At 57.4% G+C, this 24,407-nt stretch overlaps 1 protein-coding gene across 4 annotated transcripts in view; it reads right to left on the bottom strand.

Annotated features, from left to right (window-relative positions):
- The window catches only part of ADAMTS14 (ADAM metallopeptidase with thrombospondin type 1 motif 14), an 83,006-nt gene that overhangs the window by 8,572 nt on the left and 50,027 nt on the right, over positions 1-24,407 (bottom strand). For 3 of the 4 annotated variants that reach the window (XM_070612174.1, XM_070612153.1, XM_070612163.1), the window contains exons 5-18: positions 23,541-23,624; positions 22,642-22,798; positions 20,438-20,543; positions 18,579-18,722; positions 17,817-17,949; positions 16,248-16,361; positions 13,901-14,049; positions 11,763-11,938; positions 9,282-9,415; positions 8,779-8,902; positions 7,682-7,762; positions 3,571-3,734; positions 1,973-2,141; positions 1,401-1,533 (exon numbers count right to left, since the gene is read on the bottom strand). In XM_070612174.1, the coding sequence (XP_070468275.1) occupies positions 1,401-1,533; positions 1,973-2,141; positions 3,571-3,734; positions 7,682-7,762; positions 8,779-8,902; positions 9,282-9,415; positions 11,763-11,938; positions 13,901-14,049; positions 16,248-16,361; positions 17,817-17,949; positions 18,579-18,722; positions 20,438-20,543; positions 22,642-22,798; positions 23,541-23,624 (1,868 nt within the window). The remainder of the gene's footprint in view (positions 1-1,400; positions 1,534-1,972; positions 2,142-3,570; positions 3,735-7,681; positions 7,763-8,778; positions 8,903-9,281; positions 9,416-11,762; positions 11,939-13,900; positions 14,050-16,247; positions 16,362-17,816; positions 17,950-18,578; positions 18,723-20,437; positions 20,544-22,641; positions 22,799-23,540; positions 23,625-24,407) is intronic. The other variant, XM_070612167.1, reaches the window with a different exon arrangement.

Below are 24,407 nucleotides of genomic sequence, written 5' to 3'. Positions count from 1 at the left end.
CCTGCCCTGGCCCTGAGGATCCCCGGGCCTGAGGGAGCACAGCTGCTGTGGGTCACCAAGGCTGAGTCCAAAACCCCCAGATCCCAAGAGGACTCCCAGGGAGGCAGGAGGATGGGCTCGGCTCTCTGAGGTTTCCTACTGGCCAGCTACCCGTGGCCCTGCCTGGGGGTCACTAGAGAAGCCTCGTGGGGACTGAGGAGGTGCTGGGGCTGGCTCTACCACAGGCTCAGAGGCCGGACCTTGAATCCTCCACAAGTCACAGCTCTTTCCTCTCTCCAAAGCCGCCTCCAAATAACCCCAAGAACATGACCTTGTGCTCCAAAGAGCCTGTATCCTCAGGCCAGGGAATCCCAATCAGGGGCTGGCAGGCCAGACCGCGTCCTGGGCTCCACATGACCGGGCTGAGAGGAGCTAGTGGGCAGCATCCTGGCCTAGGGCCTGGAGCCTGGAAGCACTGAAATCCACTTCACCTCGATAGACCCCCCCAGATCATTAAGGGAAAGCTGTGTCCCCAAACTGGGCCTCAGTTTCCCCATCTGTAAAAGAATGCCTGGAGAGGCAGAACAAAGGAAGCATCTTCCTTCTTCTGGGAATGGAAGTTAATCCAGAAATCCCAGACAGGACAGATGAGTAAGGAGGGCAATGCTGGCCATGGCAGAGTCTGGCATGTGGCTGCTCTCCGTCGGGGAGTCCTGGCTGCAGGGGCTGTGTGCCTGGAGGAAGCAGGCTCAGCAGTCCCTCGTCCTGGGGCTGGGGCTGACAGAGGGTCTGCAACACCCTGGGCTGGGGCTCAGGCTCCTCGTCCCTCCCCGGAGCACTCACACAGGCAGGACACAGGGACACCCAGGCCTGGGCTCAGGCTCCTCGTCCCTCCCCGGAGCACTCACACAGGCAGGACACAGGGACACCCAGGCGTGGGCTCAGGCCCAGTCCCTCCCCGGAGCACTCACACAGGCAGGACACAGGGACACCCAGGCCTGGGCTCAGGCTCCTCGTCCCTCCCCGGAGCACTCACACAGGCAGGACACAGGGACACCCAGGCGTGGGCTCAGGCCCAGTCCCTCCCTGGGAGCACTCACACAGGTGAGGCACAGGGACACCCAGGCGTGGGCTCAGGCCCCTGTCCCTCCCTGGGAGCACTCACACAGGTGGGGCACAGGGACACCCGGGTATGGGCTCAGGACCCCGTCTCTCCCTGGGAGCACTCACACAGGTGGGGCACAGGGACACCCGGGTATGGGCTCAGGACCCCGTCCCTCCCTGGGAGCACTCACACAGGTGGGGCACAGGGACACCAGCACGTGGGCTCGGGCCCCGTCCCTTCCCAGAGCACTCATGCAGGTGAGGCACAGGGACACCAGCGCGTGGGCTCAGGCCCCGTCCCTCCCCGGAGCACTCACGCAGGCGGGGCACAGGGGTGCTGGTTGCAGCGCCGGCGGATGGGCTTGGGCCTCTTCCTGTGGTCGCACAGGTGCCGCTGCACCATATGGTGGTCCCGGCGGCGCCGGCAGCCGTATTTGGTGAACTGGATTCCTGTTGGGAGGGCAGGCTGCCATGGGCGTGGTCCCACCAGGCTCCCACTGCCCTGTCCCGGGCCTCAGGGATGGTGCGTTCTGGAGAGCCCAGAGGGCTAGTCCCACTTTCTTGGAGCCTTTGCACCCCCTCCTGCCCAAGTCACTTTCTGAGGAAGCCGTCCTCCACCAGCCCATCTCATGCGTCCCTAGTGTAGTGCAGGCGGGACGTGGCTCTAGACGGCTCCCCCTCCGCACAGCTGGTGAGCCCTTACAGGGCCCGGGCCCTGCCCCAGCCTGCTCTAGCACTCCCAGCCCCATCCCAAAGGCCCTGCCCAGAAAGGCACGAGCTGTGGACACATTAAGTGGGGACAAGGTCAGTCCCCGGCCATTCCTGCTCCTCTCCCGAGAGGCCCTGGGCTGCCCCCACACAGCAGCTGGATGGTCAGGTGGACCAGTACCTCCTCCGCAGGCCTTGGTGCAGGGGGCCCAGCTCTTGAGTGCCCACTCATAGGTGTCTGTCTCCTCCAGGAGCACGTTGTTGCTCCCGATAAGGGGCAGAAGGTCCTCATGGATGATGTACTTGTAGGCCAGGGTGCTGCGGGGCCCACCCTCAGCCGAGGGGAGCACCTGAGGGGAGATGCAGGAGGTGGCACAGGACTGGAGAGCAGAGACGCAAGGCTAGCAGGGGTGCCGGGGAGGAGGGGGCAAAGGGAAGGATGTGAAAAGCAGAACCAGTGAAAGCCAGGAGGGGACTGCACCGAGCGTGGCCTGGGCGGCCATTTAGACCAACAGCCATGTGGCAAAATCAAGCTAGGCACCTACTTTGTGCCAGACCCGAGAACGACCCGCGTTCCCATTGATGATTTTCCCTCCCACAGACCTAAGTTCTAATGAGGGCAGGAACTACGTCTGTTGGTCTGTCCTGCTCGCCAGAGCACCCGCCCTGCCTGACTCTAGAAGACGGTCTGTGATACAGATTCTTGTCAGGTGTTTCCTCCCACTCTGTTCAGGTTGTCTTTTCACTTTCTTGATAATATCTTTTGATGTGCAAAAGTTTTCAATTTCCAAGAAAACCAATTTATTTTTTCTTTTGTTGCTCACGCTTGTGGTGTCATATCTAAGAATCTGAGGTCATGAGACTTATCCCTCTGTTTTCTCTAAGAGTTCGATGGCTTTAACTCCTGTTTCTTTAGGTCCTCAGTCTATTTTGAGTCAGCTTTTGTATATGATGTAAGGCAGGGGATCAACTGCACCCTTTCACATGTGGCTATCCAGTTGTCCCAGCATCATGTCCCCGGGGAATGGTCTTGGCACCCTCACTGACAATCAATTGGCCACAGGCGGTCAATAACTACAGGGTGAGTGGACAATACATGTTGGATTGAATTAATATGCCAACACCAGGCAACAACAGCCTTCAGACTCTGCCCTCCAGGCCCTCCCCTAGTCACAAGGGTAGCACCAGGAATAAAGCCTGTGCAGGGTCTCCCTGCCACCAGCCAGTGCCGAGGGCACTGCAGACAGAGCCCCTCCTGGTCTGGTCTCCTGCTCCACAAGCCCTGGCCTATGGTCTAGGAGAGGGGAGTGCGGGCGGAGGCAGGCCCCAGCCGGGACAGTGGCTCCAGCCCCCTCTCAGGAGGTGGGCAGTGCCAGATGGCAACCCTGGGTCAGCTGCCCTACAGGCCACAGGAAGCCACTCCTGGACTCACTTTTTGGCAACGCCATAATGCAAGCGGACACTGGATGATGCCAGGACGACAGAGGGAAGCAACCCAGGCCCCTCTGGCTCCCTCAGGCCTGTTTCTGACCCTGCATTAGGGAGAACGGACTCCATGTGTGGCGTCTCTTGTCTGACAATCATCTCTTCTTCCCTCCTCACTTGCCATCTGGCCACCCTCAAGCACGGAGGGCACCCTGGCCTTGCCCAGGCTCCTGAAGACACGAGAACAGGAGGATTTCCCCAGGCCTGTGCTGGTTCACCCCAGAGACAGTGAGTGAGGGGACTGGACTGGGACAGCTAGAGGGGGGGCAGGGCCACCGTGTGGGTGGGGCTCACCAGGACGGCGATGGCTTCAGGCAGGGGCCCGCTGGTCCTTAGGCTTTCCTTGGCGTCCTCCACCGCATACTCCCACTCCAGGCCCATTGCCATGAAGGTCTGGCTCGCGGCTTCCTTGCCCTTGGGGTTGAGGATGAAGCTGCCTGTGACCTGGTTCTTCACCGCTGGCCATGGGGAGAGGGTCACACAGATTTCTATTCCCCTCCACAGGAGCACGAGCCAGGCCTCCTTAGGGCTTCAACGCCTTCCCAGTAGGCCCCTTGGGGCTCCTGTCTACCTGTCACTTCTTCACCCGAGCCTTTTCCCAGGCAGATTGGTCACCATACTGCCCCCAACACAGCGTCCCTGCCTCTGGACCCTGGTGCACACCATTCCTCCCACCCTCACTGTCTCCCCTTCTTCATGCCTGACTAATTTCCACCCATATTTAAGGCTCAGCACAATTCTCTCCTCCTCCAGGAAGGCTTCTTTGATTGCCCAGTCTTTAGGGATTTGCTCTCCCTATAACTCCTATGGCAGAGCATAGAGATTAAGAGAACAAGCTCTGAGTCAGATTGATCTGGGGAAGCTACTCAGCCTCCCTCTGCTGCCTGAGTGTTACCATCTGTAAAATGGTAGGGCTGCTGCCCCGTGAGGATCATCACTGTCCCCACCTCCACCTGCCCTGCCGTGGGGCTCCTAGGACAGTTCAAGGAGTTTAGACACGTAAAGAACTAGGCAGGGTGCATGGCATGCAGCTGGCACTTAACCAGCGGGAGGCACCATGACTGTCCTCAGAACAGTGCCTGACGCGAGCACTGTTGGGATAGACGTCCCGACTCTCCCACACCCTGTCAGCGCAACTCCTCCGTCTTGGCGTCCTTGGCTCAGTGCAGAGACTGGCACGGAGTGGGAGCCTTTAAAATGTCCATAAATGTCTGTCCCTTAAAGTCCCCTCCGTGAGTGACTCACAGCTTGTTACTGAAAGGCACCAGGTAGGAGGGGTGCGGGCGGACGCCCCACAAAGGCCCCGTGTCGTGGCCTCGGGCCCTGGAAGCAGCAGGGGCGGGGATAGGCTGCAGCCAGGACGGAGCCGCTGACCCCGGTGGGGAGGGCATCCCCTCCTGGTGCAGATTCAAATGTTCGAGCGTAACTGTCAGAGGAGAGCTAAGGATCCAAAGCTCTGACCGTGTGCTGGCCACTCTGTAACCGCCCCAGGGCGGTCCTCACCTCCCCCCCGCCACTGCCCCCGAGCTCATTGCCATTATTAATCCAGGCAGGAATCAGAGGCTGTGTCCGAGAGGGGCAGCAGTTTCTCCTGGACACACAGTGGACGGGGATGGGCCGGCCTCCCTGATGAGCAGAGAAGGAGGGGAGGCTGGTCCTGCCCGGGAGAGATGCCCCTCATCTCTGATCTCTCTCAGTCCCCAGGGTCTCCAGACCCTCTAGGCTAGAGCTGGGCAGCTCCTCAGGCCGGGTCAGCCTCAGCCCTGCCCACTGCTCTTGTCTGCTCCTCACCTCACAGCAGCTGCCGGCCCCGCCCCCTGGCTGTACACCCTCGTTCCAGGAGGTGGCGGGCTAGACTCAGTGGGCTGGACTCAGCGTGGACTCTACCATCCAGGCCCAGCTCAGAGTCCTGGCCTCACCACTGACCCACTCTGACCTTGAGCGACTATCTTAACCTCTGGGTGCCTCAGTTTTCTCAGCTGCAGAATGGGATAACAACAGCCCACATGGATTGCCATGAGGCTCAGACGAGATAACGTATGAAAAGTGCCAGTTCGAGGCCCAGCACAAGGTGGATATTAACAGTGTGACTTCTCTTCCTTTTAAAGAGTCACTGTCACCAAAGTCCAGGAGAGACGAGTGAGTTTGGACAGGGCTCCGGCCTTCACAGCAGGCTGCCGCCTGTCCTGGGCTTCTCCAGAGGGTGCATACCCTGCCAGGCACACACACACAAGGGCACACATGCATACATGCGCCCCTACACACACACATGCATAAGGGCATGCAAACGCACACTCATACACACACACAAACACAGAGCCTGCACATTTTTACTGAGGGCCTGCTGTCTACCTCATACGTGTGTAATTGCACAACCTGAGCCAGCGTCAGGTTTCAATGCCCCATCCAGGTCCTGCAGAGCTCTAACCCCTCAGGGGACTCACCCACAAACCCCACTGAGTGTGCCACCCTGGGCCTGCCCCAGGGCTAGGAGCCTCTGCCCCGACCTCCACGGAAGCCGACCCTCGGCCTAGAGGAGCACTCCCTGCCTCCAGGGGATCAAGGAGCCAGACTTGTGGAGACAGGGGCTGGAAGGGGCTGCTGACCTTATGAAATCTTTGTAGGGGTGCAGCAGGAAGAGTATCTGTAAACTCCACCCTCTCCTTGGAGGAAAGGACCCTTCTCTCCTGCCCCCTCCCCTCCTCAGCCCCCGTTCCAGGGCACCAGTCCCCCAAGCCGACAGGCAAGTGGGCAGGGAGGTGGCCGAGCCAAAGCCCTCCACTCACGTACCCGCAAAGAGCAGTGTGGCTGGCGAGGGCACAGGGCAAGGGGCAGGAGACCCGGGCCCAGACAGGCTCAACCCATGAGCGAATCAGGGCACATGAGGGGCTGCAATCCACCTGGGCCTCAGTTTCCCCTTGTGCCTACTGCCTGTTGGTACTACACTCTCTCAGGTGCCTCTTCCAGAGCAGGTTAGGAACCCATCACAGCTGTACTAATGTGGATGTCCTCTCCAAGGGGCAAGTTCTCCAGGAGACTTTAAAAAAAGTTATTATTCTGATGATAATCAAAAACATGAATGCCAGAATTTTTGTTATATCTGAGCCTGCCCAGAGATGTTATGTTTTGTATTAGTGTTTATGATGAGTTCGTACCAAGCAGTGTGACTTTGGGGCATAATAAACAAGAGGGGCCTCTGTGACATGCCAAGGCCAGGTGACATTGTAGCCCATATGCCCTCTGCAAAGGGGTATGAAAACAGACAAGTGTGGGAGAACCCAGCCACCACCCAAAGTGCAGGCAGCTGCCCACCCGCCCACCGGGACCCAGCTCCAAACCATGTTTATGTGTCTTAAATTCAGATATAATTCACAGACCATACAATTCAGGCTCTTCAAGTGTGCAGTTCAGTGATTTTTACCATAGTCACAAGGTTGTGCAATCATCACCACTATCTAATTCCAGAACATTTTCATCACCCCAGAAAGAAAGCTGAGACCCATTAGCAGTCACTCCCCAACTCCACCCCCCGTCCCACCCCCCAAGCCCCTGATAACCAGTAACCTACTGTCTGTCTCTATGGATTTGCCTATTCTAGACATGCTCATTTTTTTCACTGCCAATTTAGTTTCAGCAAAAAAAGAACACAAAGCAAACAAACAAAAATTCTCTCCCATTACAGTAATTCTCTTAACTTGAATTTTATTGCTTTATTTTGGGGCTCTAATTTTCCATCTGTCTTGGCTGTATAGTTGCACAACTGTTGTGAGCGTAAGGGGTGGACATCTAGTTTAGGGACTATGTGATGAAGCATCATTATAATGAGAATAATTGAAGGGTCCATGTGGTCGACTGCACAAACGGCTCCAAATTCCTCCTGTACCTGTATGTACACCCCTCTGCAGTGTGACTCAGTTTCCCAAGAGAGAGCCTGTTTCTACCCCTGGAGTCTGGGCTTGGCCATGAGACTTGCTTGGGCCAATGGGACATTCAACAAAGCATGACACAAGCTGAGACTGAAAACTGCTTGCACACTGGGGCTGCCTGCTCTTGCCACTCCTGGGGACTATGTGACAGACACCATGTGAATAATCCTGGGCTAGCCTGCTGGGGACATGGCCCTGTCACCCCCATGACCCCAGCCGCCAGTGGTACCAACCAGCTCCCAAGAGACCAAGCAGCAGACTGCATTTGCATGAGTGAGTCCAACGGAGCAGAGGTAGCACCCAGCTGGGCCCAGCCCAAACTGATGGCTGGCAGAAGAATCTAACAAAAAGGTTCTCTGCCATTACTCAGATTTGTGAAATCTTCCCTCGTTAGGATCCTCTCCTCTGTTCTCCCAGCTCCCCAAGCCCGAGGGCAGGTCCCGGGCCTGGCTGCCCCCTCCTGGCACGCCAGCACTCACCAATGCGGTGCGGAGCCTTCTCCAGCTCCTCGATCTGGATGTGCCTGGCACCCGCTGGGATCTGGACCAGTTTGAGAGCTCCTGCGACAGAGGAGGACCCAGAAAAGCAGTGAGCATCCTGAGCCGGTGGCCTCAGTTCCCATCATCCCCCATGACACCCCCCTACCCAGATACCCAGGAACCTCAGTTTCCTCATCCATAAAATAGGAATGGGCCCTTCTCCACGAGGAGCTGTGGGGATCAAATGAGAGGCTATAGCTCCAAATGCTCTATTAACTCTAAGGGGCTCTGTGTGTTGGTTTCTATTATTGCCCACTTTCTTAACCCTCCTCTTCTCTCCTGATTTTCCACCCCCCCTTTCTTCCCACATCTTAAGTCACTGTAGGATTTGGATGAAACAGGCCATGAAGATCAAGTATGGCTGCCCTAGCTCCCCCTGGCCCTCCCAATCCTAGGCCTGGAAACAAACCTTTCTCAGAGCCACCAACCTTGTCTCCACAAGGAGAGGCAAGACAAAGCTGTAACATTCCCAAAGGGGAAATAGATTTAGTTCATACTAAAGTGTAAAGAACTAACATCTGGCCCTTTTCAACAGCAAGTGTGACCAGATCAGAGGTAGGGAGGGAAGTTAAGGAACTCAAAGGTACCAGGAGTTCAAAGCAGGAAGCACTACAGGTTTAAAAAAACGAGGAAAGAGGAGAAAGCAGAGAGGAAAAGAAAATTACCAGTGTAGTCTGGGCCACATCTTCAGACCTGTCTGACCCCTCACTCCCACCAACAGGCCCAGGGCCAAAGAGATAGCCAAGCTCCTATCACAACACACAGCCTAGCAGAAATATGCTTCCGAGCTACTGGGCCCGTTGCAGGCAGCAGCGTGCCTGGAAGACAAGGCGGCCAGCGTAGCTCCTGGCTCGCCAGCTGGGGCAACCTGTGAAGGTCCGGAGATGGGCTCCAGGGCCCCTCTTCCCTGCCCTGAACTGTGGCCTGGCTCAAGGAGGGAGGGCCCACCTGAGGGACGGCTCAGGCTCTAGGAACCCAGCTGGGGAACCCCAGAACCCCAGCCACTCCTGGTCGACGGTCAGCCCCAGCCCGCTCACCTGCCTGCTTGGAGGCCTTGCCCAGCGTCCCCTTCACAGTCCTGCAGTGGGAGTTGTCACCGCCACAGACCCCGCACTTGTCATCAGCCTTCATGGACCCCACCTCCTTGTCACAGCCGACGGGCTGTGGTCAGAGGTGGGGTCAGCAGGAGGAGGCTCCCACGTCCCCACCATCACCCCCAGGTGTAGCCCCCGGCTCCCTCCTGGGTCCCCAGGCCCCAGACACGAGAGGACCCTGGACCGAGAGGCATCCCTAGACAGGGCTCTGCTACAAATTCGCCATGTGACATGGGCAGGTCTTAAACCTGGCCCGCTCCTCTCCCCTCCAATGGGGCTGGCAGTAACCCTGGTCCAGCATCCCAGGGTTATGTTGAGGACTGAGGGGTGTCACAGGTGGGGAAAGTGGGACGACACTTGTCTTCCAGGGAGCAGAAGGGGCAGGTGGGGCAGCTCTCCATCTCCAGCTGCCGGCAGAGGGCGGGTGGCCTGCAGGGGGCACCCACCACACACTCTCCACGGGCACAGATGCTGTATGGGTCCCGGTAGCTGCAGCGTGTTCCATCATGGACCACCTGGTTCATGAAGACCACAGCCCCTGTGTCCTCCGACTGGCAGATCAGCTCACACTTCTGGGCGTCTGTGGGGAGAGGGACCAACCACACTGAGCCCCCAGGTGGGCATGGAGAAAGTGGGCTGGCCCAGGACACCAGTGCACAGCCCATGGAGTGACATCAGCGCATGGCCCACGAAATGACACCAGCGCACGGCCCAGGGAATGACACCAGCGCACGGCCCAAGCAGGAAGCTCTGAGGGCCAGCTCTGGGCAGCGAGGGGAGCAACGGGTGTGGAGCCAGGGCTTAAAATCCCTGTAATGTCACTTATTTATTAGCCAGGTAATCTTGGGCAAATTATCTGACTTCTCCGAGCCTCAGTTCCTTATTTGTTATCCCTGAACCGTAATGATGATGAGAAAAATCAAATGACAAAATAATAATAAGCCAACACTTAGTGAATGCTTACTGTGTGCCAAGCACTTCCAAAACCTTTACACACTCTTGATGTGCAACTTTAAATGCTTTCTGTGAATTAACTCATTTACATCTCTCAAGGAAGTAGGTTCTGGCATTACAGAGAAGGAAACCCAGGACCAGAAAGGTTAAGGAATTTGCTCAAGGCCACACAGCCATGCAATAAGCAGAAGAGCCAGGATTCTAACCCAGGCTGCCTGGCCTTAGTGCTGCTCTGACCCCTGCACACACTTCACCGGTCACACGGATGATGGGGTGTCCTAACACGTCTGTGAATGTTAGCAGGCCAAGTGAAAGGCGGGCAGAAGAGCAGTCTGTGTTTGGGTTTGTAAAATGGAGCAGCACTGAGGGAGGGTGGGGAGTCCTTCCCACGTCTAACAACTGAAGGTTCTCTTCTCTATCCAGGCTATTGACGTCCCCAAAAAGGAGGCTCCAGAGAACATAGAAACACCTGCTGTGTTCTTCAGAAAAAGGGAGGCAGGGGCTTAGCCAACATCCCGGGATTTGTCTAAAAGTGCAGGGAAAACCCAAAGTCCCGCTGCCCCCGCAGCCTCCTGCCCCTCCCCACCCCGTGCCCCTGTGGCTTGTTGGCTTCTGAATGGACCTGCAAGGCTTTCAAAGCAAGCTGCTCCCTCAGCCACATTTCTAAGGACCCGTCTGGCTCCCTGCTCCTGGTGCCCAGGCTCCTCGGACACCTAGTGACATCTTGCCCCAGCACTCAAGTCTGGAGCCACAACATCCAACACCACTTTGGATTTCACACATGGTGGGACCTGGGCCAGGGGTCAAGGGGTGGGGGGCTCCAACCCTCCTACAGACAGGAAGGACTTTGACCTGTCTGCCCCAGGCAGGTGGGTCTCCGGGCAGCCGTGGAAGCCAGCCAACAGTGGCAAGGGAGTAGTGAGCTCCCCAGAGTGGGAGGAATCCAAGCAGAGGGAAGACACTCCCTGCCAGCCTGTTCCGGAGGGGTCTGTGCACCAGCGGGCAATGGACAGGCCTCTGTGGTCCTTTCAAACTTGAAGATTGTCATTCTAAATGTGAGCTGAAGAACTGAGGGGTCCTGCAACTGATACTTTGGAACCAGGGCTACAAAGGGGTGGCCCTGGGCTAAGGAGAGGAAGGGCTGTTCTCATTGCTCCATCTGAGGCTGAGGGCTGTGTGTTAGGGGGTGAGTATCTGTCTTTGGAGGGACCATGGAGAGGCCGGCAGGGGGAGGTGGAGCCAGAGGACGGTTACAGGCCCCTCCAGCCTGAAGGCTTTAAGACACCATGAATCCCAGCCCTTCATGGGCTTCCTTCCCTCTGCCGCTATGAAAGCCATCACTAGAAATGCTCCAAAACAGACAGATGCTGGCACTGGCTTGGTCCCAAAATTCAGACCCTGTGGGTGAGTCCCGAGGCCTGTGTCTGTCCCAGGGCAGCCTGGAGGGGGTCAGTGTGAGGATCCCATAGGCTCCCATCGGCCTGCCTCTCAAATCATTTTCATTAACTGCTAAAACGGCAGCACAATCAGCAAAACCTACAAGCACGGCAGGTCACAGGACCGAGCTTCTTAGGACATTGGTTATGCAAAGCGAGGGGGCTGAGCCTGTGTGGTGCCTTCCCTCAGGGAAGGCCATGTCACAGGCACCAGCCCCAACAGCCGGCACTGCCGCCGGCCTCAAGGGCACCCCTGGGTGAAGTGCCCCTTGCTCAAGGCATTTTCCTGGCATCTGCCAGAAAACAGTCATCAGAGTACCATATCAGAGATGGGTCTGATGAGGACGGTGGTCCCCCGAGGTAAACAACACAAGGGGCTGCACAAAGGTCTGTGGCAAGCCTGCTGACTGCAATGTCCCTTCTGGTGTCCCCACTGTCCCTCCACCTTCGCCAGCAGGGGAGGCCCTGCTGGGGAAGACACAGACCCAGCACATGCCCAGGGATGTGGGGGTGGGAGGGGGAGCAGGGCCCGCTCACCGTCATCAGGCTCGTAGGGGACCCAGCTGTGCTTGGCGTTCTGGTGGATATAGTAGGAGTTGCGCTTGGCACACTGCTGGGCCCGGAAGTCCTCGTAGGGCCCCGGACACTCCTCGCTGTTGCAGATCTGGTACTGGAACGTGGGCCCTGAGCACAGGCGGCCTCCATAGGCTGGGCTGGGCAGACACAGAGACCCAGTGACCTTGCTGGCTGGGAAGGCTGGGGAGGGCCAGGCTTCCAACATCGCCACCAGGGGCAAGCTCGGCCTTAATAGAGCAGCATCAAAAGGAGGTCCACTAACTCATAAACTGGAGAGGGACCCCCACTGCTGGGGCTGCTGAGCTCAGAGCCTTCCAGATCCCTCTTGCTCCTTCAGGCACACGCCACCTATTCCACCATGTGGCGGGGCAGGGAAGACAGGAATGACTAACCCTCTCCAACTGGGCTGGAAGGGAAATCAGTCTTACTCATCTGTGTATATTCTTCCAGCTGTTACACAGGGCCTGACAGACAATAGGTACTCAGTAAATGACTCAGCTACTCCTATTTGCATCTGCTTCCATTTAATACCATAATAAACTAAGGAGTGGTAAAGAGACGGACCTGGAATCAGAAGATCTGGCTGAATCTAACCCCAAGTCCTGATTGTGTTTGTCCCCGGGCAAGTGACTTAGTCTTGCTGTACCTTAATTTCCCCTTTAAAGGAGGGACCATAAAATGTATTTTATCTGCCTCCCAGTGTGCCTGTGAAGAATAAATAAGAAAAGCTATTTTAAAGCAATCTGTACTCTCTCCTCCAGTAGGTTAGAGGATTAGGTAAGATTATGGATACACAGTATCCAAGCCGGTCCTGCTCAGACAGCCGGGAGAAGTACTGGCTTACACACACCACGGCGCTTACACACACCACCCGCTTACACACACCACGGTGCTTACACACACCACGGCGCTTAGCGTCCCACCTGGCACAGAGCAAGTGTTCCATACGCTGCAATAATTATAACAGCAGCTGCTATTTATTAGTGCTTAATCTGTGGTGGGCATGGTGCTGAGAACACACATATTATTTCATTTAAGCTTCATAAAATAAAAAGTTACTATTACAGAGGACTTCAATAAATGGAAATAACAATCGTCATGACTGGAAGGTGGTTTTCTCAGTGGGCACCGCTGGGCCTTTCTCTAACTCCGGCTTTCATACCCTCATCAGGTGGAAGTTACACGGCAGTTCATTTTGGCTCGTATTTGTACAAGGCCAGTATAGCCACCTGACACAGGATCAAGCTGCTCCAGGAGGTAGTGAGTTCCCCATCCCTGGAGGTAAACAGCAGAGTATGAAGGACCACTCCTGAGGATGCTAGAGGGCAGATGACCACCACCGAGCCGCTGCGCTCCTAGGGCCCTGCCGTTCTGCAGTCCTCATCAGCTCACTCAGCGCCATGAGGGTGGGCCAGGCCCTGCCCCACAGAGGGGCAGAATCCCTCGTTCCTGGAGGCAGCCCCACGTGGCCGACCCCGGCCGGCCCCGGTGTCTCATGAAGCTCCTTAAGCAGGTGCTTCAGCGTGAGAGATGGAGGCCATAGAGAGCTGGTGCTCCAAAGTTCCAAAACCATGGGAGGGGATGCCATAGAAGGGATAACAAGGGAGAAACGGACTGCTTCCCCAGAATGCTGAAATTTGGGAGGGGGTGGTGAGAGACGGGATTTGACTATAGGAAGAGGTAAGTTAAGAAAAATTAAAGGATGTTTTGCTTCATGTGGTAGAAAAAAAACTTGGGGAATTTATTCTCCCAAGACATGGCCATTGAACACTTAGCTCAGGGTTTTCTCAAATTTAGCTGGAGGATCAGGATCATGGCAGGGCTTGTTAATCTGGCAGAGTCCTGGGCCCACCCAGCCTGTGCGGGCAACCTTCAGGACACGAGAGTTTGCAAATCACTGGTTCAGACCCATTCTCAGATGGCAGACCCAGCCAGAAATGACCTGGCCCCCCAACAATTTTGTGTCCTCATCCATTAGAATACATAACCCCTGCAGGGGTCCTCCTCTTGTGCCCCACCCCCCAGTGCCTTCCCCTCCAAGCCCCTCAGGCCTGGAAGCGGGGTTCCCTGCCTTGCCCACCCCAGCCAAGCACACTCACGGGGGATTATCACAGCTCCGGCTGCGGGATCGAACCCCGCCCCCGCATGACCGCGAACATGACCCAAACGTGGTCCAGGAGCTCCAGCCTCCATCCTGGCCGTAAGTCTGCTCCAGCGACTTCCAGATGCAGTGACCTTTGAAGCACCACTGGGATGGAACAGAGGGCATGACATCACCCTGGGGCCACTGCTGCCCTGCCTGCCATGGAGGGTGCCCAACCAGGCACATGGCACAGCTGGTAGGCACCATGGTGAGCCCAGAGAAAGGGTCGTTAAAAGCACAAGCCTTGGGGTTACACAGAATCCCCCCCACCATGCACTGAATGACCTTCAGCAAAGGACTCCCCTTTCTGAGCCTGTTCTTCAACTGTGCGACGTGATGAAAGCACTGTCCACAGAGCTGCTGTGAGCATTCAATGAGACAACACCTGGCACATACAGCCCTCCAAAAACGGCAGACGGTATTATTAAAGATGATAATAACTGTGCAATTATTTGCTTCACTTTTCCAGGAGAAATAAAAGCCTGATAGAGGAGAGAAGACACAATTTTCCCACACTATCTAGAGTTGATCTTGGCTGTACCTCGAAACCACCATCCAGGGGCCACAAGCAGGTGTGCTTGTGGGAGGCAAGCCAGCCACATGGGGAGGTCCGTCCATGTGGTGGAGGGACTGTATGCATCGAGTCCAAGAGGCCTGGGTTTGAACCCCAGCTCAGCCTTTCCCAGCTGTGTGTGGCTTTGGCATAACTTCACCTTGCTGAGCCTCAGTTTACTCACCTGTTAAATGGGACTGTTCTAAGAACTGACAGGAATAACAAAGGCCTGTGCACAGGGCCAGGCACAAAGTAGGCCTCAACCAAACAGGGAATAAATACAGCAAAGCTCTCTGTGTCCTTTTCAAGACATAACTCAGTGGTTCCTAGCCACCCTGGGGAACTTCAAAAACTCCGGATGCCTCAGCTTTACCCCAGACCAACTGAGTCAGGATCTCTAGGCATAGGGAATTTTTAACTAAGCTTGTAATTTTTAAAAGAAGCAGCAGAGCCAGCCCCTTGGCCTAGTGGTTAAGTTTGGCACGCTCTGCTTCAGCAGCCCAGGTTTGGTTCCCGGGTGCGGAATTACACCACTCATCTGTCAGTGGCCACGCTGTGGCAGCGACCCACATACAAAATAGAGGAAGACTGGCAGTGGATGTTAGCTCAGGGTGAATCTTCCTCAGGCGGAAAAAAAAAACAAAGAAGAAGAAGCAACATACTTTGTATACCGTAAAATTCACTCATTTCAAGTGTACAAGGCAATGATTTTTCATAAATTTACAGCATTGTGCAATCGTCACCACCATCCAATTTTGGAACATTTTCATCACCTCAGAGAGATATCTCGTGACCATCTGCAGTCACTCCCCACTCTGGGGGTAGGGACTTTTAAAGCTCCCCAGACGGTTCTAATATGTGGCCAAAATTGAGAGCGGCTGATTAACTGTTACATGAAATTGTGATACGACAGGGCCTGGGACTTTGAAAACACCCGGAGCAGGTGTACCAGTCTCCAGGATAATAGCACGGCAGGGTTGGAGCCCGCGGGCCTGTATAAGGCCATGGGAAGCCCCATCCATCGGTGAAGGGACAGACTCTACACCCCTGTAAGTGGGAGGAGCCTGGTGAGGGCAGAGGGCAGAGGGCAGGCTGGTGGGGGCAGGTCCCCAGGCTGGGATCCCAGCTGATGCTGAGCCATCATCACGCCTCTCAACACTGCTTCTTCCGAGCTCTCTCATTTGCTTTGACGTGACTCAGTGACTTCAGAACAACCCCGAGGGGTGGGAAGGATGCTTGGTCAGAGGTCAGGAGGAGTTCAGTGAATGGCCCAAGGTCACCCCACAGCGATCACGGCAGGGCCAGCAATAGAGCAGAGGTGGGGTTCACACCCCAGCCCAGGGCTCTCAGCCGCAGCTATGATGTCCCCTGACAAACAAAGCCCTGCACCCACACACGCGTGAGGGAGCAAACAGACAGGGAAATGCGTGACAGGGCAGGTCTGGGGGAGGAGGCCTCGTCCTCCACATCTGTAGAATGGGAGTAAGCACTCCGGCCGGGTGGCCTACGAGATAGTGCCAAGCTCCATAAACTGCAGAAGCCACGGAGTGTGAGGTGGGAGAGAGGGAGGGTGTGAGTGTGTGTGAGTTCACCTGCGGCCTCCGTGCACATCTACCTCACACGAGGCTCGCACCTGTCCTCCAGCACCGCCCACCACATTCATATACACACTAGGTGGGGAGGCAGGGGTTCTCCTGAGACCTGCACTCCAGGAAGCCACTCCTGCTGTAGACCCCGGGCCCGCAGGTACCTTGCCTGGCTCGCACTCGGTCCCATCCAGCGGGGGCCCCTTCTTGGTCTTGCAGAAGTATGGGTTGTCAGGGTGGCTGCACCACAGCTGTTTGCAGGGCTCAAAGGTCCTGAACTGCGTGGAAGGGGAACAGGGTCACAGGGCAGGACTAGCTCTCCAGCTCTGACAAGTTGTCCAGGGTGCAAAGGGCAGGGACACAGAGAGAGAGGAGGGTGGTGGACACTGGGCCCAGAAGACTGCGAAGAAGGTAGGAGGGGACTGTGCAACCAGAGCCGCACACATCCTCAAGCTCCACCCTAGCCCAAGTGCCAGTGGCCTCCAGCGCCCCCTCCTCTCTCCAACAGGGCACAGAGAAGAGGGGCCCAGGCACAGCCCTCACCCCCTCGTCTCCTCTCCCCAGGCCTCCCTCCCCGCCTTTGCAGAAGCCACTGTGTGACTGAGTGCAGACTAGGGTTTGAGGCTCTAGGGAGGCGGGGCCCACCAATGCCCCCTGAGTCCTGTGCACGTGGGGGCATCGAGGGGCCTGCCGGTCTAGCTCAGACCTGCAGCACCCAGACAAAGTCAGCACTCCATCTCCCTCCAATCTCACCAGCCTGCCAGAGGCTGGTGACCTTAAGTTTCCAATTGTCTAGGAAAGCCCCAATTTCCTTTTCTCTTCTGTCATCCGTGCCAGCCAGACAAGTGTCCTGCAAATACAGCACTGGGGCATTGAAACCCCCTATCCCAGGCTGTTCCCCGACTCGCAAAGCAGAGACCATGTGTCCCACTGTGCCCTGGGCAGTGGAGAAGGTGACCACGTGCAGGGCCTCCTGGTTCTATAGAATGGAGGGGGGTGGGCTGCATTCCTGGGTAAGGGGCTTGAGGCACTCAGGTCACCAAGGCCTGCCCCATCAGAAAGTCCTCTGCCCCAGGATGTCCCCTTCTCTGAGCCTCCACCTGGGCCCCAGTTAGCAGCTGTTCAGTTCTCTCCTGGGTGGCTCTTGCTGGCAGCCAGGCCCCAGGTTCTCCCCTGCCCTGTCCTGCAGAGTAGGGACAGGACTATGCTCTTCGTATCCATCTCCCAGGCATGGGAGAAAGGGAGCATGGAATTGACCCCCTGGAGAGAGGAATGTGCGGGCACAGGAGAATTTCACTAGGGTGGGAAGTCAGCCCCAAACCCCTGAAGAGCAGATGGTGGCAACTATTCCTTTGCCAGGCCAGAGCCCAGTGCCTCATCTGACATGCGGACTGCCTGGCATTTAAGCCCCTGGTGACCAGCTCAGCCAGGATCCCATTGGCCATCTGCCCTCTGTTTTACTCTGTTCCCATCTTTTCCAGGGCTGAAGTGTTCTCTAGCCACTGCACACATCTGCCCCCACAGGTGGGACTGGGCAGGGCAGGTATGTGCAGAAGGTGGTAGGGCCTGGGCCCTGGTCACCCTGCATCCCCCCATGGTGGCTGGCACTGAGGCTGCAGGCCCATCACAGGGCCACCTGGCTGGCAGGGCAGACGGTGCTCTGTGACTGACCAGCCTGGGTCACAGAGGACACGACCTGGCGCCCCGGCTGGCAGAGGCCGGTGGAGACTCACCACTGAGCAGGTGTGGTACCCAGTGCCAAAGTCGAAGCGGCACTGCTCGTCCATCGAGTAGTCGATGCCGGGCAGCTCTGGGGGCTGGGGCCAGGCGGGCACAAAGGGGTCATCGAGCAGGCAGTCGTAGGAGCTGCCAGTGGAGACCGGGAGGTGAGCCAGGCGGAGGCAGGAATCCCTTAGCTCTCCATTCCCGGGGCTGGGAAGGCCTGCAGGAGTCCACCCACTGCTCCGCGCCAGGAGCTGCGTATTCTGGGGACAACGGCTGCCCTGGGCCCCCCTCACGCAGGACCTCGCTTCCACCAACGCGTGCCTGGGGTCAGAAGCTCAGCCTGTAGCTGCCTTACAGGGCCAGTTTTGCCCACTTTAGAGGGACACGCTATGGCCAAGAGCAAGGGCTGGTTCATGGACAATTTGAGGGCTCACTGCACTGAGGGAAGAAGAAAAGTCAGCCCACCATGCAGAACATATGCTGGGCCAGCTGCCACATGAGGTTAGTGACAGTACCTCTGCGCGTACCTGCCCCATCCAAATCCACTCTGCGCCCAATCTCGGCCTTGACCCCCAAGTCTAATGCTTGTCCTGGGCCTCCACATCCCTGGAGCCCCAGGAGCCAACTGGCAAAGCCAGGAATTGAGCGTGTGTCACGGGCGGGATGGTGTTGGGAGGGGAGGTGACTTGCGGGAGATGGGTAGCAGTGTGACCTCTGCGTGGAGTGGCGGCACGCTCCCCGTCCCAGCCCCCAGGGCAGAGGCGACCTACGGGAGGTAGCGGCTGAGCTCCAGCTTGCTGCAGCGGGACCAATGGAAGCGGTGGAAGGCAGCCTGCACCAGGGGCGCCATGACGCTGCCCAGGCTGGTCTCATCTGCGCAGCCATTCCCCTGACCGTCATGCTCCATGCCGAGCCTGGAGGGTGTGGGAAGACAGAGGGGAGCCCTGAGTCATGCTCAGGGAGCCCGCCCCGGGAAGACAGGCAGGCAGGCCAGCAGTGGGAGACCCTGCCCTGAGCAGGCTTCAGACTGCACCTCCTGGCCTCAGTTTCCTCACCACGCAGCGGAGAGGACCACCCCTCTCGATGGAAGCTGAAGCCCCACCCTGACCCCCAATAGGGCTGGACTCATTCTGTCCTCCTGCCCCCTCCTCAAACTCCACTCACATCCTCACAGCTTCCAAGCCCAGCTCAAACCCCACTCCTGCTCCAGGGGACCCTCCCTGGCCTCCTAGCTCATGGGCTGACCTCCCACAGCAGGGCCACCTGTATCATCACTAACAACTCGCACGCCAGGCACTGTCTTCCCACCAGACCCAAGGCCTTTGGGTACAAGGACCAGGTCTCCTTCAGTTCAGTTCAACCCCATTTGCTGAGTCCCTCTGGGCCAGCCTCTTAAGCTGCTCCAAGACCCCACTGTACTTAGCACAGAGCTTTGCACATGGTGGGCACCTATTACAATGACAGCTGAAATTTTAAAGTTGTCTTTGTAGTTAGTATTCAACGCCAAAACCCAAAGGTTCTAAATTCTTAAATACTCCAGGTGGCTGCAACTGGCCTTGACTACTCAACACACGGGCTTCTAAGCTTGACCTTGTCCCTCCAGAGGGAGGGGCCCCTGCTCAGTGAAGAGTGGACACCCCCTGCCCCCACATACAGGAAGACAAACTCCTGGCTCCAGAATATGTAGAACCACTGGCTTCCGGGGCAGGAAGAGACCTCGGAGGTTCCCTGGGGCCAGCCTCTCTGCACAGATGAGGAAACCGAGGCCCCAGAGAGGAGGCGCACCTGCCCGGGAGGGGCAGAGTTGGGATGAAGTCTGCATGGGCTTCCTGCGCTGGTGGGGTTGATGAGGAGATGGGTCGGGGCGGCAGACCCGCCCGCTGGGGCTGGCCCCTCCTCTCCTTCCCATGCCCTGCAGAGAGCAGCTTCCCTCTGTGCGACAGCGGGGGCGGGGGTGCACGTCCCTTAGCTCTGCCCCTGTGCACAGACAAGGCACGACCATGGCATGTGCACATTGCCACCTGACACGTTGGACAGAGGCTTATTTGCTTTTTCCCGGCTTCTAGAGCTCTTCTCTGTCCTGATCTCCTCTGTAGCCCCATTCCTAGAATAGGGCCTGGCACACAGCAGGTGCTCAAGAAATACAGGTTGAATGAATGAATGAACATGCTCTAGACAAAATCCCAGCCCAAGGACCAAGCAAGCCAGCCTCCAGCCCGGCCTGTGGCCTGAGTGCCAGTGCACTGCTTATGGTGGGCTCAGGCCAGCACTCCAGTGTGTGACGAGTGCCAGCGCAGGCTGGAAGGGCTCTCAGAAGGGCCTCGAGGAGGGGATGGGATGGAGGGGCAGAGACTACCCAGAGAGCACACTGCCTACCACGGGACACTGCCACTGACCTGCCCACAGGCCGGCCCACATCTGGGCCCCCAGGCACAAGGCAGACCCAGAATTGCTCGGGTAGTCCTGGGCCCCTGGGTTCCCTCCCCACCAGCGCAAGGCCTCGCTGCAGGGTAGCTCCTCTGGCATCTCCTCAGACACTGGGACAGGAGCCCAATTTGGGGCAAAGCCTCCCACACCCACAGACATCCTGGGAGCTCACAGCACAGCCAGCCCTCTTGGTGCCACTTACACGTGGCCGGTCTCATGGGCCACCACGAAGGCTGAAGAGAAGCCGTCCTCGTGGTTAAGAGCACAGCTTCTCAGGGGGTGGCACATGCCAGTGACAGGTGCATACCCTGCCGGGAGAGGAAGAGAGGTCAGAGAGAGAGGTCATGCACAGGTGAGGTAGGACACAAGGTCTGTGCCCTACCGGCCACTGCAGGGACATCCTGACTGGTCACTGCCGGCGGGTCCCTGGAGGAAGAAGGATCCTTGCAAAGTACCCCCGCAGTGGAACAGTCTGGGCCAAGCTGCCCCCACATCCTAAGGCTTCCGGCTTCCCTCTCGGCCTGCAGCTTCCCTGTGCCTGTTAGAAGGCAGCAGGATTTCCAGACAGGGCCCGAGCCTGCGCACACCTGACTCCCATGCCTCGTCCCTCCAGCCAGCCAGTCAGTTAGTCAACAAACAAGCTCCAAATGCTTTCTAGGTGGGGGTAGGGGTGGCATAGTGTTAGATACTATGGGGAAAACAGAGGAATCAGGTCAGAGCCTCCCATCCCCCAACCTACAACACCCCCACACTTAGGGGCCCACGGCTTAGCAGGGACAAGGGTCAGGAGGTGAGTTACATGTGTGCCTGCAGGGCCAGAGTTCAAGGAGCGCAGCACGGAGAGCAGGGGTGATCTGGAGGAAGGGGCGGGTTTCAACTGAAGGGGCTGAAGGGACCAGGGAACGACTTATGGGGCACAGAGCTGGGCCTGGAGGACAGGTGAGACAATTCTCTGGAGGTGGAGAGACGGCATGTGGGTGTGGAGGACACAGGCAAGGGGGCAGGGCCCAGAGAGCCATGGGCAGTGCAGGAACAGCGTGGCCCACGTGTACCAGGCAGCGCTGGTGCGAGGCCTGTGTTCTCAGGGGCCTGCTTTCAAGACCCACCCTGGGGCCCTGGTATGGGCTGAGAGGGTAGAGGGCCCGGGAACACACCCAAGGAGGGGTGAGGTAGCTCGCTCCTGGCGTGAGTTCCCTGCTGGGCCTGCAGCTGACCCTTCAGGACTGCCAAAGTGCTCTTTCATTGGAGAGGGTCTTGGGGGCACAATGAGAGGCTGTAGGGGAGCAGGTTTCTTGGGCCTCCAATGTCCTGGAGGTCTGAGATTTGCCTTACCTGGGATACAAGTACACACATGGGTGTATGTTTGTGTGTCTGTGCATGTGCGTCTATGCAACCTGTCTATGCTGCAGGTTGCTGTGTTACATGTTTGTGCATGTACATGTGTATCTGTGCAGTGTATGCATGTGCTTATTGATACATGTGTCTATGTGTGCATGTACATGTATGTCCATGTGTCTGTGCATGTCTATCTGTGTGTACGTAGGTGTATCTGTGTGTGTGCATGCAAGTGCACATTGGGGGCTTTACGGATTCAGCAAGGAGCTCTTTGGGTCGAGGCATGGCTGCCAGACTCATTCCTAACATCGAATCAGAAAAAACTAGAAAGTCCTCAACTTGGAGCCTGGAGATCTAGTCTGAGTTTCAGATCTGTCTCTTCTCTGCTGTGGGACATAGGTGAGCCTTTTCACCACGATGTGCCTCAGTTTCCCCACATGGAAAACGGGGAGTGGTCAAAGCCTCCTGTGTTTGGAGAGCACTCACAGGCACACTCCGTCACAGACATTCCATGCACTCCTTGGCCCTTGCAGCAGCCCTGGAAGGAGGGAGGCTGCTATTTTATTTGCCCCATTCGACAGCTGAGAGATCACAGGCAGATGAAGTGAGCTTGGATCATCAGGCTCCAGAGGCACGGAGCTGGGGGCAGAGCACAGCCTTCCTTTCCGAAGTCCATACGGGCCCACCCTGCTGCCCCCCAGCCTGCAGTAAGGACAGATGGATGTGGCGTGGGCAGAAGCATCTTGAAGATCGCTGAGGGGTCTCAAGCAGCCAGCCTCTGGGATGGGAAGCACAGAGCCTGGGACCTGACCACTCACAGCTGCCCACAATCTTGGCCCAGACAGTAGGGACCATGGCGGGGACCCCTTCACTTCCCCTGACCCCCGGGAAGCCATTCCAAAGCTCGCTCACCCATCTGGCCAGGTCCTGTCTCCAAAGTCCCATGGACCTTTTTGCTGCCAGGGAACCCAGCCACTCAAACCTCCCTGGGGTGGCCCCGGAGAGAGCGCAGCCCTGAGCCTCGGCTTCTGCCCTGCAGCTGCACACACCTGGCCTCTGCAAGTACAGTACCTGGCATACCTGAGGGCCCAAAGTCCTGCCGGGTGAGGAAGATGACATGGTCGTGGTGCTCTGCATGGTCGGGGTCCTGGCGCTGCTGAGAGTGTGCCCAGCGACACACCTGCTCCAGGCTGCGCGAGGGGTTCCCACGCTCAATCAGGCTCAGGGACTGCGGGGGCCGGAGAGCATCAACAGCGGAGCGGTGGGTCGGAGCCCCCAGACCACAGCGGGCACCCGGCGCTCTCTTCCCACTGGCAGAGAACACCAAGGCCCACGGACTGCAGCGCTGGTCCCAAGGCCACCAGCCGTCCCAACGCTGGCTGCTGCTGGCACACAGCCCTCCCACTTCAGGGGATGTTCGGGTGCCAAGCCCTGGGCAGGGACACCCGTCAGCTGAGAACTCAACACACATTCTCTCTAATCCCTCGACTAACCTGCCAGGCAGATGCTGTCCAGAGCATTTCCTCTACACTTACATTCATTGTCTTATCTAATCTTCAGAACAGCCCCTAGAGGAAAGCTCTGTTGTGACCCCCGTCTTGGGGAGGACAAGCGACTGGTCTAAGATTGTAGAGCCCAGGGCCCCAGGGCCCCACCCTACCAGGACTTGTCTTGGTCGCTGCCCCTCCCTAAGCCCCACTTTCCCCATCGATTCCTCAAGGACCAGGACCTCCAGCTATAAGGGTACAGGACTGTCCATTTATCAGATTAGAGGGAGCCCTTAAGTCCTCGCTTACCAACCCCAAATGCCTCTGCCACTGAAGCCTCAATTCTAATGGTCTCAGGGCTCTGATTCCAGAGACAAAATGTTTCCTAGATGCCGTCCCCCTCCCCCACGCTGTAGCTGCTCCAATGCACTGGCCCCACACCCCTTGTCCCTCCACACCCCGCCTGCTGACAAGGCGGTTTACCTGCCGGTAGCCAACCATGATCAAGCGGACAAGGGCAATGTTTATGTGGGCTCCGAGGGACTCATCGTGGTAAATCTCATCCACCTGAAAGAGAAGAGCATGCAGTTTTAGGGGAAGTAAATGTTCGTTAAGGGCCTACTGTATGCCAGGTACTGGGCCAGGTACTGGAGAGAGGTAAAATGACCCGCCCAGGACGTGCAGCCAACGAGCAGCAGAGCTGGGCTCGAATCCTGGCTGCCTGACTCCGACCCTGAGCTCTCCCCACGAAGCCCAAGTGTGCAGGCGTCTGGTCTCAAACTCAGCAGCTCTGACCAACTCTCGCCTCTCTACATCTCTGAAGAGCCCTTACAGAAATGTCACCTGGCTCAGATCCCTCGTCCTCACATCCCTGCACACCTTTTCAATTGCCACCGCAATCATCTGTCTGGCCTGTCGGGCCGGGCACTGGGGAGGCAGGGGCAGGCGCTCCTCCAGGGCAAATCCAGGGGGAAAGTGCTGGGACCAGCAGCATCAGCATCACCTGGGGGCTCACTGGGAAGGCAGAGCCTCAGGCCCAGCTCCTGGGTCAGAGTCTGCATTTGAACAAGATCCCTGGTGATTCTCAGGCATTTGAACAAGATCCCTGGTGATTCTCAGGCTCGATCACGTCTGAGCATCACTGCATTGGCTACTCCCTCTCCCACCGGCCCAGGGACCTGTGGGGCAGTGCCTTGCACGGTTCATCAAAGCACGCAGTCCTATCTACTCCCCTACTCAGGAAGCCCCAGAACAGTGTCCATGACAGGTGGACACAGCCTCTGCCAGTCCACCCCCAAGGACAGGGAGCTAGCCCGCTCCTGAGGATACCCATCTCCTGAGCTGTCCCAT

This window comes from Equus przewalskii, chromosome 1, assembly GCF_037783145.1.
Source record: "Equus przewalskii isolate Varuska chromosome 1, EquPr2, whole genome shotgun sequence".
Lineage (NCBI taxonomy): Eukaryota > Metazoa > Chordata > Mammalia > Perissodactyla > Equidae > Equus > Equus przewalskii.
Note: the sequence above shows the minus strand (reverse complement) of the source record. Positions and strands in the feature narration are given on the sequence as shown.